The 23255-nt window shown below is 45.1% G+C and overlaps 1 protein-coding gene and 1 long non-coding RNA gene across 6 annotated transcripts in view; one reads left to right on the forward strand and one right to left on the reverse strand.

Annotated features, from left to right (window-relative positions):
* The window catches only part of LOC309338065, a 188005-nt gene extending 185360 nt beyond the window's left edge, over positions 1-2645 (forward strand). The window contains exon 2 of the long non-coding RNA XR_014154659.1: positions 1-2645. This is a non-coding gene — a long non-coding RNA (uncharacterized lncRNA).
* Positions 2358-23255, reverse strand: part of FZD3 (frizzled class receptor 3) — a 25821-nt gene continuing 4923 nt past the window's right edge. For 3 of the 5 annotated variants that reach the window (XM_081854714.1, XM_081854716.1, XM_081854715.1), the window contains 6 exons: positions 22047-22575; positions 12728-12924; positions 10335-11352; positions 5472-5620; positions 3710-3943; positions 2358-3018 (listed from right to left, as the gene is read on the reverse strand). In XM_081854714.1, coding sequence (XP_081710840.1) covers positions 2805-3018; positions 3710-3943; positions 5472-5620; positions 10335-11352; positions 12728-12924; positions 22047-22235 — 2001 coding nt within the window. In that variant the 5' untranslated portion in view covers positions 22236-22575 and the 3' untranslated portion in view covers positions 2358-2804. Of the gene's footprint in view, positions 3019-3709; positions 3944-5471; positions 5621-10334; positions 11353-12727; positions 12925-22046; positions 22576-23255 lie in introns of those variants that run through there. The other 2 variants (XM_081854717.1, XM_081854718.1) reach the window with 2 other exon arrangements.

The raw sequence follows: 23255 nt of genomic DNA on the forward strand, positions 1-23255 counted from the left end.
TTTGCCTACCCATGGGTTAGGGGCTTGTAACACCACATTTTCTACCTCCATGATCACCAGAGTATGCTTTTCTTTTTTGAAAGATACCGGATTAGCAACTTATTTTGTTGAAATAGGTTAAACTATTAGTAGAAAAACGGCGGGGAGGGGGGAGAGAAGATGAGAAAATAAGTATTTGATTTGGAGAGTATATGTGTTATTTGAGGAGGAGAAAGAGGAGCAAAGAAGTCTCATTGCATCAGATAAAACTTGCACCTGCTGCTGTTTGCCAGGTCGCCCAGCAGCCAGCCTTAGTTGGACTACCCATTTCATTTGAGGAAATGAGAAGCTCAAGCAATTCCAGATTTTCCAAAGGTAGCTGTGGGGTGGTTTCTTACGGAGTAGCATTTAAATCCCAGGTTCTCCAATCCCCCCCCCCCCATCGTGCGGAGTCGCTGCGGGGAGTGAGGTCCCCTCACCTTCCACCCAACACCCGCTTTCTTGCAATACTATCAAATGTTAGGAACCACAAATTCTATAAAAACGAAACAATGCTTTGTCACAATCCTTAAGCACTAGCATCCAAGTGTAGGTGTTTGGCATGTTTCCTGCACATCATATAGCAGACACAGATCAGATGGGTGAAGCATATTAAGAGAAAGCAAATGTACATTTCCCAGCAATAGTGTTATAGAGCAATAGGTGAGGTAGGTTCGAACACAAGCCAGTGCTTCCTTGTGGCAACAATTCAAACACTTGCCAATAGCTGCCTTAGAAAAATCAACTCTACTTCCCAAAAGCGGTGTGGGCAACGTTTTCAGCAAGGACTGTTAATTTGCATATATGAATTACTCATTTGCATATCATTCACAGGAGTGCACAAGTACATGGCCAAAGCTGGTGGACAAGTCCTACTTAAAACCAGACCCCATGTACATTTACTCAGAAGCAAGGCCCACTCTGTCCAATGAGATTTACTAGCTTGTATGTTTAAGATGGCAATCTTAATCAGATATCCCTGTTTTGAAAGCACAAACCCCAAGGTTGGGAACCTTAAGCTGCCCCTTGAATCCTGAATTTTTCAAATAAAGGGGGGTAGGGAGTTGAGGCCAGCTTCACGTTTGGGCTGGGATTCAAAAACGCCACTTGAGGTTCACCCACAGGACTGAGGACCTTTGCCCCTTAACAGCAGCCCCCCTTGCTGTATCCCAAATTGCTGTGAGAAAGTTCCCTTATTTTCCAGAGCTGTTTGGCATGCCCTGCGGGAGGGCTGCTTCTAGCAGGAAGCACAAGCCCCAGGTCCCCTTGGCTGCAGGGAAGTGCAAGTTTTGGGATCTCAGCCCCTGTGATCTGTTTCTCACATCAGAGTATTCGGTGCACTGGTGGCGTCTTGAATCCAGGAAGGTCCCCATGGCCACAGCTGTATGGACTAAGGTCCGACCTAAGAACCCTCCCCCTCCCTCAAATAACCCACATGGAAGTCCCGACTCAGAAGTGCTTAGGCTGTCGTCAGCTGCCCCTGAACTAAATGCAGGTTTCAAATGTGCCTGCCTTCAGCACCCGCAGCGTCGATGTTATCCTAACAACAACATTTGAAAAAGGAAGCTAAGCGCACTCCACAAAGAATTCCCTCAGCCCTATTCTGAACCTGATTTAAGGAACTGGGTGGAGGAAGCCTCATTTGCTCTGCGTGTCTTCCACTTCCCTTCCTTGAGCCTGGCATGCAAAGCGACGAGCAAATTCAAACTTTTCTCCTTAATGACTGTTCTCAGGCCTTGGCCAAAACACACTTCATTAAACAAGCCAACAGTTTAGCAAGTGTATGAATGGGTCCACTTGCCCTTCCCCTCTCAAACAGCACCCCAGTTCCCATTATGTCTTAATAGAGGTCATTAACCCCCCCCCCCATAGAATGCCCTAGATACAGCAGGAGCTGTTCAAGGCACTGAGGCTGAAAGGGGTCAGGGATGGGGGTATTTACACAATATTCGTCAGGAGAACAAAAGGTAGCTAAATTGTCAAAATCCATTTCCCTCTCGCATCCATGTTGGGCTTGGGAGGCGACGGATACAGTTTGGGAACTAACGCCCACTTCCCTTCTTCCCTGCGTAAAAACTGTAAACAAGTAGGAAATTGGGACATTTTCTACAAAAGCACAGACGATACAAGAAGCTAAGTACCAATTGTTCATACCCACCCACCCACCCTCCCTCCCAGAGACTAGCAATTTCAGTTAAGAGCAGAGACCCTTATGCAGAGCCTTCTCTGCTCATTATCCTTCTGCTGCATTTCCAGTGTAACCGCTTAAAATCTCCTGCTGATCCCCTACAGATGTCCTTTGTGCAGTTTTTAAAAAACATGCAGCCCACCCTCTGTGCTGCATGAGAACAGCTAACCAGTTTATTATCTAATCAGAGACAGCAACAAAAAGATTGCAGGGGTGGAATTCTTTTCAAACAAAAAGCCAGTCTTCTGCTTGGGGTTTTTTTTGTCCCCCTTCCATAGGATCTTCATAGTAGATATCTCTTAGAGAAGCATACGGACAATTAAAAAACAGAGCTAAGAAATTCCAGTTGTCAAGCATAATAAATAAAGTTTGTATCGAGGAGTCAAGTACCAGAAACCGTTTAGCTTGTAGACTCGATCGAGCAGCATACCTTTGCTGGGAGAAAATGTTTCTGAGAAATTGCTGGCTAGGGGGGAAAAGGCAGCAGCTGGTTAGGTTCCACCGGGGCAAGCTTAGCACCTAAGAGAAAGGGCTAACACTGAGTTCTGTTGAACTGAAATGGAAGGAGCACTGCTCATGGAACAGAGAGAAGCGCGGCTCAAGCGCTAGTACCGTCCTCTTCGATCACCCGGTTCATGCTGGTGCCGTGCGTGATGTGGGTCACTGGATTGCCACTGAGGTCCCTGGTGCTGCTGTGACGCGACTGGTCGTTGAGCCGGTGGGAACTGCTGTGCCTGGAGTGGTCCGTCAGTCGGGACATGCTGCCGTGAGGTAGTCGCTCTTCAATCCCGCGGTAACTGCAGGGGGTATACCTAATTCATAAAGACTCTGAATCGGTTTCAGTAACACAGACAAGAAGGGGCTTCCCATTCAGATAGCTGCAGGACCTCCCCTCCCACCCCACACAATGCATAACGCAGATTGGATTCAGCAGAGCTCAGTCCCAGGCCTCCCCGAGTCTGAAAATTTAGACAAGGGCGGGCTTCTCTTTGTAGCAGGTTTTTAAACAGAGGTTGGATGCTCATCTGTCAAGGATTCTTTAGCTGTGATTCCTGCACTGCAGGGGGCTAGACCATATGCATAGCTGTCAACTTTTCCCTTTTCTTGCAAGGAATCCTATTCGGAATAAGGGAACTTCCCTCTAAAAAAGGGAAAAGTTGACAGCTGTGCATATGACCTGGGGGTGTGTGTGTTCCCTTCCAGCTCTGTGATTCGATAGCCAGGAGAAAACCCTGGAGAACTGCTGCCAGCCCGGGTAGGCAAGAACGGCCAGAATCTAACTCCATTTAATGCTGTTTTTATGTGGACAATGTGGGAGAGAGAAAAGAGCTCACAGCTCTATTGACAGAACTTGAAACAGACCACTAAGGGGTGGGGAAAAGGCTATCAGCTCCCACAAATTAATCCAGCAACTGGCAACACCCCCCCCCCGCCCCCGTTTAAATGGTGACGTGTTCTCTGCCTAGGTGTGTTGCGTTCACACAGCCATTTCAATCTTCTCACCTGCCATCCCGTGACCTATGCAAGCTGCCGTGGTAGCTACTGACTTTGCTATGGACGCTGCCTGCTTTGCTTCGCTGGTCGTCCATCATAGCCAGCTGGGTAGAGGAAGCGTGGGTGGATGTCCCTTGGGTGGAGGTGCCTCTGGACTTGCGGATTATGGGTGTGTTGGGGTCTCTCAAGAGCGACTGAGCAAAATCAGGCTCCTGAAGCACTTGCCGGCTCTCGTTCACGACCCTGTTTCCAACAGTAAAGCCTGGTCAGTTTGACTCCAGAGAGACAGATGGCAATAGGCAAGAGCATGCAGAGGTTAGGTGGCAAAAAAATCTACTGAATACCCAGTGCGAATGGGAGGTGTCTGTTCTTACTGTATCTGGATCATTCAGACCTAGAAATAATTTTTGGAGGGGGGCAAGGATTTGTTTTTTACTAGTAGCTGCAGAGTCCTGCTGCTGGACCAGGCCGAAGGGGGGCCATCTAATCCTGCATCCTTTTTTAAAATATTGTCAGCCAGAAGCCTCTGAGAAACCTGTAGAACAGCCTTTCATAACCTGTGGGTCCCCAGATGTTGTTGAACTACAACTCCCATCCCATAGCTAGCAAGGCCAGAGCTCAAGAATGATGGGAGTCATAGTCCAACAAAATCTGGGGACACACAGGTTGAGAACCGCTGCTGTAGAAGAAGGGCCTCAGTGCAACAGCCCTCTTCCCACCGGTGACTCCTCTCAGCATGTCTTACCTTCAGCATCTATGCTGCATAGGTTAAGACAGTCTGGCTGGGCCACAGCTCAGTATCAGAGCACAGAAGGTTCCAGGTTCAACCCTTGGCATTTCAAGCTAAAGCTGGGAACGAATGACCCATCTGTGAAATGCTGGACAGCCACTCCCAGTCAGTGTAGCTGATCTGACTCTATAGAAGGTGGCCTTGTAAGACACCTCCCTCAGAGGTAAAGAAGCCTGCTGGCCACATCCTATTCTGCACCCCTGACTAAGGTGAACTCTCCATTGTGTGAGGCAGTGGTGCTGTCTGCCTTGAAGGAACTGTGGCTTCTCCTTAACAAGCCTTTTTTTGGGGACCCAGCAACTACTAACAACCATCGCCCAGTTGCCAGTATCCCCTTTGGGGGCAAAATGCTTAAGAAGGTGGCGGTGGCTCAACAACAAGCACGGCTGAATTAAGCAGATTATCTGGGTCCATTTCAATCCAGGTTCAGCACAGTCTGGCACAGACTTAGTGTTGGCTGGCCTAACGGATGGCCTTGGTCAAGAGGGATGAAGAAATGCAAAGGGTCTCAGATGATGATTGAAACTGTCAGCAATTTGGTGGCCTCATTCTGCCCCAGCAGCAAGACAGGAGCAATGGTGGAAGCAAAGTCTCTTCCCTGCTACCCAGCAGGCCCTTCCCTCCCTCTTTCTGGCATGCATAATGCTGCATGGGGTGGGGGAGTGAGAGATATTAAGAGTGGTTGGGGACTTTGCTCCCCCCATTGCCATGTATATTTGGGGAAAGGAGTTTAAGAGTTTGTGGGAGGTGGCGTGGAGATTGCCTAATCTACTCTTTCCATATTCCCCTTTGAGAAAATGAAATGAAATGAAAACAACAGTTTGGAGTTGTTGTTTTTACCCCTGTCAAAGAAAGCTTGAAAAAAGGCAAGCAGGGAAAAATGAGGGAAGAAAATCTGCCTCTTGCTTAAGAACTGCTTTGAGTAAAATCTGAGTTATAGCAGAACCTGTTCCATGCCACCTTTTATGTATCACAACTCACTCTTTTTTCTTGCGCCCATGGAAGAAGCTGGCCCATTCAAAGCAGGTCTTTTTACTTCCAACCCAGAAGACAGATGGAATCCCAACCACCAGAGCCATCAAATACTTCATCAGAAAGAGGATCAAGTCTGGACGACTCATCTGCGTGACCTGGAAGGAGCAGACAAGGGCAAACATGAGACACTGCTGCAGATCCACAACTCCATCTCTCTAACTCACTAGCAGAAAACAAAGAAAACAAAGAGTCCCTCCATTTCCCATCTACAGAATCCAGATAGATCAAGGCAATTTATCTGAAGTATTTCAGTCACACAGAAAATCATTTCAATCAAAACTCCCATTTCAATTCCTCATGTACCTTATTTTCAAAGCCAGAGAACATGTCAGTGCATAACCATTAAAACAGAGAGGCAACATTGGCAAGGAAAATAGCCACAAATCACACCCAAACAACTGATTTCAATAGAATTTCCTGGAGAAGTGTGTGAAGTATTCACATGGAATTAACTCCCGCTCTGTTTAGCTGAAGTACGTATGGATGAATTCACAAGACTAGGGTGGGAAAGCACTCTGACATGTGAGCACCACAAAATATCCCCTTTGCTGACCAACTATTTGGTGGAAATGCTTTGAAAATGCTCACTAAATGTGGAGAGTCACCATCTCAGATTAACAGCCCCAAGACAGCAACTGTCTCTTACTTGCATATATGAAATTTTATAAACAAAAGTGTAATGAGTTGTGGAGAATCAGGCTCAATCACACATGGGGCAGCTATGAGCCAGGGCAGAGTGCATGCTAACTGTGAAGATAGCAATGAAAACCATCCAGGTCCTCCTCCATAGTATCCAGTGTAATTTGTAAGCATCCTGATTTTGCAATCTTCCATCGGCTAGTGGCTGGCAAGGGGCAGGGAAAGGCCAAACACCACAAGGTCTGTAAACTCTGCTAGGAGGATTATGGGAGAGCAAAATGTTGGGGTGCTGCTTTTGGCAGTAGCTGCATTTTGAGCATAACCTTGCTAGCGTGTGAAATTAGTGCAATTGTGCGGTAGTTGGAGCATTCTTTGGCACTGCCCTTTTTTGGGATTGGGATGTAGACTGATCTTCTCCAATCCTCTGGCCACTGCTGAGTTTTCCAAACTTGCTGGCATATTGAGTGTAGTAGCTTAACAGCATCATCTTTTAAAATTTTAAATAGTTCAGCTGGAATGTCATCACCTCCACTGGCCTTGTTATTAGCAGTGCTTTCTAAGGCCCATTTGACTTCACGCTCCAGGATATCTGGCTCAAGGTCAGCAACCACACTACCTGGCGACAGAGGACGAGATGGTTGGACGGTGTTCTCGAAGCTACTAACATGAATTTGACCAAACTGTGGGAGGCAGTGGAAGACAGGAGTGCCTGGTGTGCTCTGGTCCATGGGGTCACGAAGAGTCGGACACGACTAAACGACTAAACAACAACAAAGCATGTTTAGCATCATCTCTAGCTCGGCACTGCGAGGCACAAGGGAAAAGTCTTTTTCTGCTCCTGCAATGGGGCTCACACATATACTCCATTAATTTGTAGAGCTATAAAGCTACCATAGCTGATTGGGGCTGATAGCACAATAGGGCCGAGAAAGCAGTTGTTCCATTGCAGATTCAGAAAGGACTGCCTGCATACACTCACTGAAAAGCTAACTTACGAAGCACTGCTCTTCTGCTTCTCCAATGCTGGCTGTTTCTCAACAAGCATCAATCCTATTCTTGAAATAGAGTGGAGTTGAAGCCCCTGCAATTGCCACCCAGGACACTTTCAGAGCAGCTGAATCTGGAGGCATTTATAGTGCCTGTCAAATGCCATCAGCTTCTGTTATGGCTCTGAGGCAGAAAAACGTATTATGAGAGATGCCAAGCGGTGGCTGGACAATGAAGTGGCAGTTGATCCCACTTGACAGGAAGCGACACAAAGCTGAGAAAAAAAATGTGCATGGAGCTGCAGTCTCAGTCTGTGCCCTGTACTCCCTTAATTGATACTGAGTACAGGGCAAAGAACAACTAGGACAGGGTGTTGAGAATTCAAGATCTTCCCAATTCCAAACAGCAGCTGCTTCTGCTAGTCTCAAAGCTATAATTCAGATAGCGTATCTGACTAGACCAGATGGCAAGTAGCTTCTGGTCTGGGCAATTTCAATCCTGAGGGAAAGCTAAGAACAGCCCAAACCTTTTTCAACATTTCACCCCTGGGACTACCCTCAAGGAGAGACCAGGTGCGGGTCTTAGGCTCACACTGTCAGCACTGCCTGTCCCTCTCATCACAAGGTGAAGTAAAGAATCCAAACTGGGAGATCCTCCGATTAGCTGAACACTTGAGAATTTCTCTCTGAAATGAGATTTCAAATAGCTGCAGGATCCTCAACCAGCTGTTCACAGCTTCAGAGGACGTGGCATCTCACCCCTGGTCTGGCGGTGGACAGGCCCAAGGTCACCACACTTTGGACAAAACTAAGAGCTGTGCACATCTTTCCTTTCCTGCCATTTGATCACATAGATTAGGTTTGACTCTGGAGAACTGCCAGCTGCAATTAAGAGCTAGCACACTCTTGCTCCCTTTATATAACAAATTACTTCCAGTCACTGCTCAGAGTTAGGCCTACGGCTATCTGGGAGCAGAAAAGCACTTTCCTTGGAACAGAACTCAAAAAAATAAAACAGGGTTGTGGTGATTTGAAAGACAGATAACTGATCTGCTCCCATCTCGACTAAGCTGGGAAGCAGAAATGGACGGCACCAGCTCCTGCTGGGGAAACTCCACAGACGGAAAGGAGTCTGCCAACAACCTTTGGCGCTACAACCAAAGTGTGTACACGGTTCATGGGTACAAGCTGCAGAAGCGAGGTGGAAAGCTGGCAGCGCAACAGACCTCCAGTGACAAACACAGGAGCTGAAGGAAGATGTGTGCTGCTTGCTGTGAAGGCAGGACAGACCAAGGAATGCCAGGAGCTCTGCCTCCTTCCTAAGATGTTTGTCCTGCCTTCTCTGCTGGTAGGTCCTAAAGTCCAACCCAACCGGCTCACTCCCACTACATGAGATTTTAGCAGAGGCGCCCCAGGCACAGTTTTTTCGAGGGTGCATTTTGCTCCTCATGCCGCCCCTGCCAGTCCCAAGCTGCTTTGCGAGTCTGATCCCAGCCTGGCAAAGCCGTGTGGGGCTGGCAAGGCGTCAGGAGGATGCAAAAGGCTGATTGGAAGGGTGCATGCCTGCACAGCTGTGTCGTCCTCATGTTCACCCTTCCAGCCTGTGTGTGAGGAGGATGCAACAGGCATGCAACATGGAGGTCCAAGAACCTCTGATTGGGTTAGAGTTCCTGGAAGGTTGTACATGGATGTTAAAACTGTGGAGCCTTTTCAAGCATCTTAAGTGTAGGATGCAAAAGGTATAAAGCCTGTCACTAGAAAATGGCGTGTTTTCCATTCTCATATCAAAATAGTAGCAGTTGGCAGATTTACACTTTTCCTTCATACACGCCCCCTTTAACTATCAAGCAGCATTGTGAATTTTATGTTCTCCTCATTAAGCTTTCAGTAGCCCAATAAACATAATTAATCTGTTCTTTTCAAGATAAGCTTACTGATTAAATTCTCAGCTCTGAGCAGTTGGGAAGCAGCCATTCTGCATATTGTTACACAGCTATGCCTGCTAATCACACCCACCCTTAATATTACTGAAAGAAATGTGATATTTGCTGGTGCAGGTATATGTCACAGTAATGAGAAAGATTTTAATCTCGTTGTGCTAGAACAAGTTACTGGAGGAAGAAAGCAGAAAAGACCCAGGGACAGGTGAAATTTGCAAGGAGCGTGTATGTTAAGCCCGCTGCATTATGCCAAGCACAACTGCCAAAACACTTGAGAATCTCTTATATTTCAGCCCTACTTGCTTAAAGAAAACCCCATCGTTCAAGCACAGCAATATTAATGAACAGAATGGGCCAGTTGGTCCCATCAGGGCAATGGAGGTTGGATTTCTAAGCTGCTTGTCTGCTTCATGAAGGATGCAGCAGAAGGAATGCCAGGCCAGTTGGTCCTTCAATTTTGTGCCCTGTTATGGAGTAGGTAGTTTTGGACGGGGTGTGTGTGAGAGAGAGAGTCAGCTCACCTGCTTTATGGCAGTTGTAATATTAGCAGTGAGGACTTGGGGGCTGCTTTGGGGTGAAAGAGGAGGGACTGCCTTGTTGTTCCCTTGTGCTTTTGGCAACAGAGATAGGAGTGACTGCACACTTGCCTGCCTTATTTATCTCACCCAAACACCTACCCAATTTATCCTGTCCTCCTATTGCCTTTATAAGCCTGTTGTTGACTTTGGCAAAGAAAAAGCCATGTGTCACCTCCATCCAACCTCAAAAGTCTACTTATTAACCAAAATTCCCCTGAAAACCTAGAGGAGAGATGGCCTCTTTCCGACGGGCTGTATCTGTTCTTTCTAAAAATATCCCTCATGCAAGCTTGCTCCCTTTTCTCTTTTGTGCCATGTCTTCCTTAGACTGTAAGCCTGCAAGGCAGGGATTGTCTTGGTTATCTTACTTAGGTTTATGTGCTTTGTAAATTATAAACCTTCCGTTCCTTAACAGCTGGCCTTTCTACCTTCATGGACAAAAATATTCCACCGGTGAAAAGGTTCTGATGGTTCCAACTCCTGTACCTATTTCATTTTTCCACCAGCATTCTTCCCTAACTCATACTTTCCAGTTGTCTCTATGATTATGCTGTTGCAGCATGCTCCTACAAGGCAGTAGGAGAGCGACGCCTGATTTATAAACCTGGGAATAAATGGGAGTGGACCATGTGCAAATACCTTGCAGAGAGAGAGATGCTTGCTCACCTGATAAGGGCAGGGTATGTGATACTCTTTGCACCGTTCCTGTATCCACGTCGTCTCCCACACACCTCGGTAAGCTTGCTCATAAAAATAGCAGCCAATCACAACCAAGAGTGGCACGAGGTAGAGGACGCTGAAGACACCGATCCGGATCATGAATTTCACCAGCTTGTCCTGGTTCTCCTTCTCTAGAGGAATTTCAATACGAACCCGATTTAAAGAGATGATGCCGGCGAGTAGCAGAGAAACCCCAACCACCACATACAGGCAGAGGGGAGCAAGGACAAAGTACCTCAAGGCATCCACGTCATAGAGGCCAACAAAGCACACGCCGCTGATGTTGTCGCCTTCGATTTTGTTCATCGCTAGGAGGATGATGGTGAGGGTCCCTGGGATGCCCCACGCACTGGCGTGGAAGAGGAGGGCTTTCTTCTCAATGGCTTCGCTGCCCCACTTTGGCACAGCTGCCAGGAACCAAGTAATGGTAAGGATCACCCACCAGACGCTGCCAGCCATGGTAAAGAAATAGAGCACCATGAAAAGCATCGTGCACGCTTTGTTGTGGGAGCCCTGAGTCACTGTGGAAGCCTTGTACGTGGTGGGGCTGGAGGCATTGCAGGCCACCCGGTCCTCTAGCAGAAAGCCAATGAAGAAAATGAGCGATACCATCATGTAACAGACGGCATAAAAGATGATGGGCCTTTCTGGGTAGCGAAACCTCGTGACGTCAATCAAGAAAGTCAAGAAAGTAAACAAGGTGGCCGAAAGGCAGACAATGGAGATCACACCAATGAAGTATCGTGCGAAAGAGAGCTCTTCGCGCCTGAAATACATATTCGGGCAAGGAGGGGAACAGTCCCGTACCCGCAGGAATGTGTAGCCCAGATCCGGGTTGATTTTCAACTCTCGGGGGCACCAGAAGCCGTAATCTCTTTGCACTGCCACTGGAGCTTCTTCTGTCACTTCCCCAACTACATTGAGATCGACAAGGCGAGGGTAAGGCTCATCACAATCTGGGAACCTAGAATGGCAAGAAAGGAGAACCTGCTATTGGACACACACATTTTACTAATGTCAACAAAACAATCATACGGCTTCCTTGGCCCTAAACCAGAATAGCCTTGGAGGAGTAACAAAATGTTGGATGGAGAGAAGGAGATGCTGTTGCCTCAAGGTTTTGAGACAGGCTGTATACCTAAGAATCAAAGTAACATCCTGACACTGTAGTCTGGGAGTCTTGGACATCGCTATTAAACTTGTTTTTAAACTTTGATTTCTATTGATCATGTTAATGTTTGTATTCTTGGCAAACTGCTTAGAGGTCTTATTTAAAATTAAGCAGTATATACATTTTGTTAATTAAAATAAATCAAATCAGTCACTTTGACCAACTTTTATTTAGCACACTTGGCTGTTTTTACCAATACATATGACCTTCAATCCTCTGACTCCTTACTACAAGTACCTCTCCTATCTATTAGATGGTCTCTGTCAGGTTTCCCGGGCCTTAGACCAGCATTTTGCCCATTGGACGGCACCAGCCTGCATGTGAGCAAGAGGAAGAGTGTAGGACAGCAGATGACAGTGAAACTTCATGCTGGACTTGAAGAGAAGTGGGCAGAATGGACTGAGAGGCTTTATGTCTCTATGGCTTTATGACTGAGAAGGTCTCTCTCTGGAGCCAAGCTTAGGGCAAACAACAAAAGATGACTCAAGTTCACTGGAAAGCAGAACAGAACATTGGTTGTCTGGTCTCCTGTAGATTATGACCAGCTTTCTTGACTTTTTGAACATAAACTATGAGCCTTTTCTTGTAGCTTAGCCAAATGAGGAAAGAAAAAAGGAGAGATGCAAAAATAACACAAGAAGCCAAGTTGTCCTTGTGGCCAGAGTGATTATTCTCACTCTAATGCCTTTATTAAGCTAGTAAAGCCTTTCTAGTCTGTCTCAGCTGCCCTGTGTATGCATTTTTGTGTTCTTTATGTGCCATGACGCCTTCACTTGGCATATTCTCCCTTTGAACGAAAGCAAAAAAAGATTTGAGATTACTCAATTAAAGGGGGGAACATGCTCAGCTGGTTTGAAGACTGAACAATTGTTTTGTCATTCACCATGCCGCCACCTTTTTGTCTGAAAGGGGCAAGTTGGTTTGTGGGGAGAAAAAAATATATGAAAAGGGAGGAATTTTCAAGTGTTTGACAAGACTCTGAAATGTAGTAGCCTCTGCCTGCTGGGTAGGAACCCAGTCAAAGCAGGAGAGTTACTATGGGTCACTAAGTTGGTTTAGTGTCCAGAAAAGGGAGGCTGAAAAACAAAGTAGTTTTATAATTCCTGGAATGTGTTAAAATCTGTAGGTGGCTGTTTAAAAACACACACAAATCCAGAGGATTTCTCACCTGCTGCACTCCATATCCTCTGACCAAGACACACCAAACATCTCCATGAGTTTTGAACACTCACTGTAGGCTCGCTGGCAAATTCTGCGACACGGGAGGGAGACTCTGCCATACTCCATGCAAACAGGAGCATAGAGAGCACACAGGAATGGCCGAAAGTCCCGGGAACATTCAAGGTTCACCATTGGGTGGAATGGCTATGAAGAGAAAACAAAATTAAATAGCTCCAAGCCACCGTTTCAGATTCCGTCTTGTGAAACAGCCTGGGTGGTTATCATAATCTAAGATCTCAGAATCTCTGCCCAGCTTTTTCAGGGTGGGGAGGAACAGATCAAATACAACAGATAATTCTGGCAACAGACTGCACGGAATGCCAACATAAATATTTGCTCAATGCCATCATAACACACCTTCCCTTTGCTTGGTGGACTTGCACCTTCAGAGGTCACCACACAAATCATGGGCCACTGAGCTGAGTAAGCCCACCAGACAATTGCTTGAACCCACATCCTCATCCCACCCATTAGTAGCCCTCTGCATGTGGCAAAACCTAGAATTTATTAAGCCCCTGATAGCCACCAGACATGGCTGATGAGCTGCATTTTGTTTAGCAGGCACAAATTATACAGGCCTAGTTTAATAAGAAATGTCCATTCACAGGGCAGATCTGGTAGGTACACTGGTGCCCATGGGCACTGTTTTGGTGATCCCTGACCTATTTCTATGGCAAAAGCACCACAGATACACAACACTGTTCACTATGTCGTGCCAGACATACACGTCCAGGCAGCTAGAAATTTACCTCTATAGATCAGTTCTTATATGTTAAAGTATTTTCCTTGGTGGTACAATGTAGGTAGTAAATCTGAATTCACCCTGAGGCTATCCTAGACATTAAGCTGCCAAGTATTCAATTTTTAGATAGGAGCAGAAAAATATGGCACATCCCTTATGAATTAAAGAGATGAGAGCAGGGGTGTAAAAAGAGACCAAATCAACAATACATGCTTGTTGAAGTTAACACTGCTATGCTACAACACTGCTATGCTTGTTGAAGTTAACACTGCTATGCTACAATTTGCTGTATAAAAACCAGATACAATACTATAAAGAAACAGATGCTATAAAGCATGTTTTTAAAAGAGGTTGGATGGCCGTCTGCCATGGATGCCTTAGTTGAGATTCCTGTGTTGCAGGGGGTTAGACTACCCTTCCAACTCTAAGATTCTAAGTAATACATAGTTGGAGTGCTGTAGTAGATAAATAGTGTCTTTGGTTTAGATTGGGAAAGACTTAGGTTAAAATCCCCACTCAGTCAAGGAAATCACAGGGTGGCCTTGAGCAAGTCACTATCTCCTACATTAATCCTATCCTACCTCCTTAAGGAGTGGTTTGTGAGGAGATAAGCCAATGTATACCACCCTGAACTTCTTGAAGGAAGGGTGTGATACAAATACGATGCGATAAGTCAGTTCCCCGCACCCCCATATTACAATAAAGCTGTCTAGACATAAAAAGTAATGAGACACACATGCCGTCAGCAACTGCTACGATTGCCAGTGTCCCCAGAGGAAGTGAACATATGCAAATGAGTACATGATATTAGTGTATGCAGATTTTTAGCTGGCAGTCACCTATGAAAGCAAGCACCAGGAAGCCATTTGACCATTCTCTCCCTTTGGAGAAGGGGGGGGAGAGGGGACAACATCCCCTCTGAAATCTCTGACGGCAAGTGCTCTTCCACTTAATGTCATTCCAGCTCCAAAGCTGGAAGAGGGAAAGTTTCATACATAGCCTCTAGAACAGCCTTTCTACAGATGTTCCAGACTACAACTCCCATCAGCCACAGCATCAGAGAGCAGTCCTGGCTGGGGTGATGGAAACTGTAGTCCAGGCTCAACTATGTAGTTCCATTAGCTGCAGCCAGCGCAAGGGCTTGTACTAGCACAACCAGACTCCTGCGCTCTCCCCCATGCGCCCCCCGCCCCCAATTGGCTCTGGGGAATCAGGGAAAAACCCAAAGCAGTGTGTAGGAGGAGATGGGCAGGTCACTCCACTGAACAAGCCGAAATGCTTCTGCTGAAAGAAAACAACCTTGAATTCCTCTCTGAGTTGGCAAAAACACTGTATTAAACAGAGCTGCATTATGGAGGCCCTGGACGGAGCTGCCTCCCGCTATTAAATCTTCAAAAACCAGAAACTTTTTCAGCACGGATGGGGAAATTCTACTTGTCAGAGATGACAAATGAATGGCCATTTGTAAGTCAGGTGCCATGTGGTGCAAACCCTTGCAACTATGGCAGACATGCTTATACTGAAATAGCCTTGGTCCATAACCCCCAAGATTCCTCTCTCATGTGTGTGGGGGGGGGGGTACCATGCAAGGCTGGGAGCTGGGTGAAGAGAAAGAAAGACAGAATAGTCTTCTATTAGCTTAAAGAGACTTAAAAGCAGACATCATGCAACGAGAAGCATAGCTACAAAAGCAGCAATCAGGAAAAGCATACGTCTCTACTGATGGGATTGAGCTATGCAAAAGAGCTTTCCTCCTACATTTTTAATTCATTCTCCCTTACTACTAGTGACAGGGTGGAATTCATGTCTCATTTTGTTATTCTAATGAACATGGTGCCTGCACTTTAGAACAGGACTGTTGCCTCTACGTTACCCTAGTAACTATTTGAATTTGTAAAGGGGGGAGGGAAAAGAGTTCTGATCAGGAGCTGAGCCTAGCATTCCTTTGTCTTCCACTCTACGACAGAACTATGATGGTCTCTGGAGGTTGTATATAGCCGCCTCCTTTCGCCAGCCCTCATATTTCCTTCCAGAGTGAAGAAAAAGCCTCAGGAGATACAAGTCAAGCGTCCAGGAACCCCCTACCACCTATTTTTCTCATGGCATTAACCTATTTGTTTAGGCTTAAATACAGTATATATGATCAACATTAAGTTGATCTACACACAACTGCTCATGTCTAGACATGCAGAGCTGATAGATAGCAAGGAATTAGGGGATATAGATTAAGGAGGATTCCCCCCCTGCACCTACCAGGGACAGACTTCAGTAACCTTTCATAATATGGTGCCATGTGCAAGGCCAAAATTTGGCACCACACAATGGATCTTCTCAGTTATGGATTTTGCACCCCCTTGGCTTAGCATCCTGTGCAGGGGAACTGCCTGAACCACCCTAAATCTGGTCCTTCACCCACCCACGGCCCCCTCCCCCAATGGGTCTATGGATTCTGAACTCCAGGGGAAAACCTCTTTGTAAACACAGAAGGGTGAGCTGTGATCTAAAAAGGAAAGCTATGGAGTAGTATCTGGGGAGAAGCGTTCTGGCTGTAAAAGGAACAAAAGCCTCTATAAAGTCAAAGAAACAATTTTTATTAAAACCCACGGCATTTGCTGTTCGCTGCCTCTGACACGACCACTTTTGTTCCATAAGCCTCAAGAAACAGCAAATATAAACAAGTTAGCAAAGGAGAAAGTTGCTTCCCTGCTGATAAATTGTAGGTTTGGGCAACATGGAGACGAAGTACAAAGGAGCCTAGCTCCTTCATTCACATTCATATTAACAAGGCCTGTGTGTTCTATTCACACTGTGGCCCCTCCTCTCTCGGGAGTTTCATCCCCATTGCCATGGTAACCCTACACCCACAGGCTTTGAAGCATAGCAACAGGCCAAGCTCAGCGAGGAGTGTGAAAAGGGGAGAGAGTCAAAGGGCACAATTTGGCTCCGGGGGAATCAGAATGCCAGCCTTTGTCCCAGCACAAAAGGCTGGAATCCATAGGAACAGTCCTTTGCCACCAGAGAAAGGGGTTTGCTAATATCATGGCCAGAGACATGATATGGGAAACAGACGCAAAGGTGCCAGAGAAGGCAAAGGCGTGCAGATATGCACGTCCCATGAATTTTATTCTAGGAGACCATTGCTTTTTCTGCCATTTCAGCAAATCATATATAGAGAGAGAGAGCGCGCGCGCACGCTTTATGTAAATCAACCAGCTACTGGAGAGGTGAGCTGTTTGGAAGCAAAGCAAGGATCACTGTTGGGCTGAACGGTGGAGTGGGATGTACTACTACTACTACTAATAAATAAATAAATAATTTATTATTTATACCCCATCCATCTGGCTGGGTTTCCCCAGCCACTCTGGGTGGCTTCCAACAAAATATTAAAATACAATAGTCTATTAAACATTAAAAGCCTCCCTAAACAGGGCTGCCTTCAGATGTCTTCTAAAAGATCTAAGTTTAATGGTGGTGGTGGTGGGGAGCTGCCCACACCCTCTGCATTCAGCTCACTTCCTAATCAAGGAGTAGCTCAGAAAAACTGAAAGGCCATTATGAAGAACAATAATAGTAAGTGGTTTTTGTCAGCCGAAGACTAGAGTCCAGCTCTACCTGGCGCTAATGAAAACTTGGATGCTTCACCTGGCATAGAATACAGCTTCCCACCTGTCACAGTGGAAATAACTATATATTTCAAAATGCAAAACTGCCAATGCTGCAAAGGGAGAGAGAAAGAAAGAAAGAAAGAAAGAAAGAAAGAAAGAGGAAGCCTGGTCGCAACCAAAAAGAAAGTCTTGCATTGCCTCCATTCATCCATGGAAGTTTTTTTACTGGTGCATTTATAGTCTGTGAAACCGCAACAGTGCTCCTACGCTTAGGACCTCTTTATGGGTATTGTAAAGGTTGTGGTGTACTGGATGGGCCACTGGCCTGATTCAGCAGGCTCTTAAGTTCATCTTTTCTAACACAGCATAATTTCCCTGCTGTTAAGCCTCTCCTAGACATTGAAATTAGCCATAATTCCAAGCCATCTGCCTGGGTGACCCCAAAAAACAAAGTCAGTATGCATAAATTAAAAGGCAAAAATGGCAACAAACCCACCACATTCTAGAATTAAAATCCCCCAAAGCACAGTCTTTAAAAATGTTTAGCAAAATGTCTAATTGTTTTATTGTACACTATTTACCTGCTATGCTTGCATGCAATACTGTTTACTGCATTTCTCAAGTGCCATTTTACTAAATGGGCACAAAGCAAGAACGAGAATAGCCTCTTTAATTCCTTGCAATGTGAAGGTGGGAGAGAAGGACTGAGCCAAGATTATGAAAGAGAGACTAACTGTTCTAACATCAAGGAAAATGCAGGACACAAGTGGGAACAGACAGAGTGTAGCTGCTGGTTTGTCAACTGGGGGGGGGGGGAGACCCTCCAACTGAAGCAAGGAGAGCTTCATAAGAAGATACGTTTCTGTCTTTCCCTCAAAATGTGCAGGGAGAGTCTACCTCACTAAACAACCTTTTCCCACAGCTTGTCTGCTCTTGATGTTGATCATTCTGCTTAAATGTTCAAATCCATAGCTACCATATTTTTCGCTCTATAAGACGCACTGGACCACAAGACGCACCTAGTTTTGGGAGGAGGAAAACAAGAAAAAAATATTCTGAATCTCAGAAGCCAGAAGAGCAAGAAGGATCGCTGTGCAGCGAAAGCAGCAATCCCTCTTGCTGTTCTGGCTTCTGGGATAGCTGCGCAGCCTGTATTCGCTCCATAAGACGCACACACATTTCCCCTTGCTTTTTAGGAGGGAAAAAGTGAGTCTTATAGAGCAAAAAATACGGTACTTAATATTGAGCTATGACTTTTAAATGGATAGCACTGTAAATATTTGAAAACAGAAAAAACATACACATATTTTCTTTTCTCTAGGTTAAACCCTGGTTCCTACTACAAACTTTCATTGAACTCTATCACAGCTCCCCTCTCCATATTTTTGTCAACAGCTGACTAAGTACTTAGAAAGATAAACTTAATTCCATGACATAGGTACAAAGTTAGTTAGATGAGGTTTTCTGTATGATAAGCTCTTCCACAAAGGGATCATGGTGGAGCAGGGCAATATTCAGTGAGACCATCAGTAAATTTATCACATATTTCAAGAGACGACTGAATGCTGAAACATACAGGGTTTTCTTATTTTATTTTTAACTCAATCCGTATCTTCTTAGCACCCTGATCAATGTTGGACAGCTCCTAGTTGCTCTGCTTCTACAATTTGGACAGCTCAATCTGACCAATACGCCAGAATTTAAAGAAACTAGTCAAACAGAACTGTGCCTCTCCTTAGGAAAGAGTTGCTTTCAGTAGCTCCAAGAGACAGTGTTACTCTGTGTGCCTCAGGGTCAGACTTGGAGGTGCAGGGGGGGGGTCCCCCACCTCAAATTCTCCAGCAAACCCTGTTTGGTGTTTATATAACTCAAAGTACAAGCTTAAGTCCACATCTGAATCATAAAATTGTTGAGTTGGAAGGGACCCAAGGGTCATCTACGCCAACCCCTTGCAATGCAGGAATCATCTGAAACTATTTGAAGCTGCCAATACATTATACGGGAACACTGGAATACAAGAAACTGATAACCTTAGGTTAAACAATGAAATACCAGTTTTAATATGATGACAGAACAACAAAATGGACAAAGAAACAAGGTGGGATGGGAGGCCTTTGTAATTTTCAACATTCCACTGATAACCAGGTTTCACCACAGCAGCTTTTGGTAACTCTTGAGAGTAAGAAGAAGATGCTGTTACTGCAAGCCGTACACTATAAGAAATAATGCATCCTATACAGACAGAAATTCAAGGGCAGAAAAGAAGGATAAATGTGACATACCTTACCTCCCAAACTAAGTTAACTGATGCTAACTATTTTATCCTGGAAAGGAAACCTCCCTAATTACGGTATCACAACAGCTCATCCAACTATTAGGACGGATGCCACACAGAGTGGGAATCAAAAGAATAGAGAATAAAGGCCTGTCCAACCTTTACAGGGACTTTAGTAACTTTTGAGCAAAATAAGGAGACAGCACAGACTTTAAACCAGAGAGAAATTACAAAGATGTGGAGAGATATCGTCACCGTATTGTTAGTATATACAAATTAGGTCTCTGTAATAAGATACAAGTAATGTACTTTGAAAAATGCCAAGGCCTACTAGAGGGTTGGAATAGATGACCAGTGCGATACTTTCCTACTCTACAATTCTATGATTCTATAATAGTCTGGATGAGGGAGCCATTTCAATAGTTAAGAAGTTCTGAGGAAGTATGATTAAAAATATCTGCCCGCCATATAAGATTGCTCTACAGAAGCTGAAGAAAAACTGTGTCATTCTCAGCACTGCTTGGTGGAGCACAAAAGGACATTGGGCGTAGACTAGACCCACATTTTAACTACTAAAATTATACTGTAGAACAGAAGGTAATTCTCATGCTTAGAAGGCCAACATAACAAGGATATTGTTCTGTTTAATTCAAAATAGAATTTGGGGAACTTTCATTTGTAATAATGTACACTTGTCACTAGGTAAGACTATATTGGAAATGGAATATATTTGGAGAAATGTGGCAAATCTAATCTGGAACACAAAGTGCAGGAATATGAAGCAGCTGGAGTCTTGATCATAGCAGTGTCTGCAATGCAACAGCAGGATCACTAGCAGGAACATGTATCTTGCAATGGCAATTTCTTTGAAGAAATCTTCCCCTTTGGGAATGCTCCTAAAGTTGGGAAGCTTAAAAAGCATGTTCAAAATTACTGGAAGTAATTTATAATCACCTTTTTCCAGTTTACCTAGTGCTCCCCTAAATAAATCAGAAGGCAATCACAACTTCTTGACCCCAAGAGGAAAAGTGTTATTCAAATGAACTGTTATTTTGTACACAGTTTTTGTGTTTGTGCAACAGGGACATACAAATTAAAACCTCGTCTATGTTTACGTTTGATCTGTTGCAGTGAGCATGATGAAATCATGACACTACAGTCAAATAAAGTTTGGCTACATGCTGAAGTCACCAAGAGCAGACAAAGCCAAGTAAGAATGAAGGCAGTGCCTCCTGGACTCGTCATACAGGTGAGCCCTGCTAATAAGAAGCATCTTGCAGGCAAAAGGAGATGCCATGCTCACAACAATGATAAGAGGGGCAGCCACTGCACTGAGATGCAAGCTGACATGTGGGCAAACGAGGGGCAAGGACTTCATGGTAGGAGCACTCTCCTCACTGGTTTTTTATCTCTTGGTGTACTTGGAAGGGGAACCCCCTGCTACTGAAGTCGCTCTAAAGTACAGGTTGGCTAACCTGTGACCTTTCAGGTGTTATTCGATTCCAACTCCTGCAAGTCCCAGCCAGCATGGCCAACGGTCAGGGATGATGGAAACTGCAGTACAACAGCAGCTGGAGAGCCATACATTAGGCAATCCTGCCCTAAAGCTAAGGAGAGCTCAGACACTTGGCCAAAAACAAGAGGCAACGATTCCACTGCAGCAGAATCATCCACTCTTCATAAACGGACACTCCTGTTCGCCTTTACTGTAACCCTGCCAAGCAGGGAGGAGAGCAGATTTTGCCACTACACTTTGCACACAAAAGCACGGGAAATCGCTTCTCAATCAAGCCACCACCAATTTTCAGGATCAAAAAATCCAGGATGAACTACCACCTCAGCACAATTTTTTCTGAATGCCCCCCAGATATACTGTTGTTGTTTAGTCGTTTAGTCGTGTCCGACTCTTCGTGACCCCATGGACCAGAGCACGCTAGGCACTCCTGTCTTCCACCGCCTCCCGCAGTTTGGTCAGGCTCATGTTTGTAGCTTCGAGAACACTGTCCAACCATCTCGTCCTCAAAGACAACAGGCATATAACCCCTTCATGGATCACCTCCTTGCCGTGGCGAAGGGGCTTGAATAACTCAGAGAAGCTATGAGCTATGCTGTGCAGGGCCACCCAAGATGGACAGGTCATAGTGGAGAGTTTTGACCAAATGTGATCCACCTGGAGCAGGAACCGGCAAGCCACTCCGGTATCCCTGCCAAGAAAACTCCATGGACAAAGACCCCCAGATATAAACATGCCACAAAACTCGTCCCAGACTCAGGGCTGCTATGATGAACCATGATGGCTGTATTTATCTATACCATACAAAGAATTCGCTTTTTTATCTCAAGGAACTGCTTCAAATGCCGTTTATTTTAAATGGAAAGCACTTCTGTGTAAAAGAACAGCATCTCAAACTGCATATGCATATAGTCACCTAATACCACTTTATATGCAGGTTTTATGCCATGTAGGTTGTTCATAATGTGTAAAGCGTCCTCAAGAGCACCAATGCACCTCTGTTGTTTTGTGCATTATCCCTGCAAGCAGATGTAGGGAAGCTCTTCAATTATTTTTGGCAACTCCCCAGTACCAAAGGCAATTCCACCACTGTGAATGCTATCGTACATTTAGGCGGAAGTTAACTCTTACCTCCATTGCTAGAGCTGCTGTTTGCTGATCATAATGGTTCAAAAGGTTAGGCATAAAAGTGGTGTTGTAAGGAAGATCCTGGCACAGCCTCAAGATGATGGGCTCACATGAGAACTGGCTGTGGCCACCTGTGCATCCTATCAGAACAGCCAAAAGCCACAGACAATGGAAGACCCAGCTTGCAGCCATCTTTCTGCAGCAATCATGAGATTCTCCAGATTATTTAGTAGACTTTGCTGGGTATCTGTGCACCACGGTCAGGTTCTTCAGAGACCGAAAGACTCTTTGATTCATCCGCATTTCAGGTCTTCATTTTAAGATTCTTCAGAGAAAGGCTGTTTGTTTGCATCGATGCAACTTAGCTGAGTCCCACAGAAGGCTTTCATCCCCAAAGCACTAATAAAGTACTTCATCTTGGCCTTTTGTTTCATATTGCCATGCAAGTTGTATTAGGTCATCAAAGTTGGCCGTCTAACCGCACTCCCAAACAGACCCCATGTTGACAGGCTCTCTTCTTTCATGAAGCACTCTAAAGACAAAATAATAAAAGTGTTAAAACTGTATTGCTAACCATTCAAAGAAAGTTATTAGTTATGACTCATGGGCTCTCATAGAACTTTGGGAGAAAAGTGCAAAGCACAACTGAAAAATGATAGCAAGAGACAGCCTGATCAACTAGCACTTGGCTTCTCCTCTCCCAAGGAGAAAGGCGCTGCATAAATACAGTAAACAAATAATAAAATCCAAAGGCAAACCCCACTGACAGAGAGTTTTCTACTGATCATGTGTGCAAGTACACCAGACATTTTACCAGATATTGTCAAGCTTTCAATCAGTCCAAACATGTAGTCTGAAGCTGAAACTGCTCATCATGTCTCAAGATTTATGAGGCTTGATGTTTTTTGCTTTAGCTTTACTACTACCTCCATTTTTTCTAAACAGCTTATGATTTATGGATTACACTTAGGGTAGACTGCTATACGGCTATTTCAAAGCAAAATCTCTGGTTGATAGCTGCAGTCTATAGAAGGCAAAGGACTCATATCACCAGGGTCACAGACTGTGAAAACGTTTCCTTATGAAACAAATGGCAGCTGATTCGGGAGAAAAGAGTATTTAATAGAATCATATTCTGTACTGTAGCTATAAAGAGACCTTGAAGTTCAGCCCTCTGCTCAATGCAGATCTGCAATGCAGGATGAAACTACA

The sequence above is a fragment of the Podarcis erhardii genome, assembly GCF_964252035.2.
Source record: "Podarcis erhardii genome assembly, chromosome: 3".
Taxonomy (NCBI): Eukaryota; Metazoa; Chordata; class Lepidosauria; order Squamata; family Lacertidae; genus Podarcis; species Podarcis erhardii.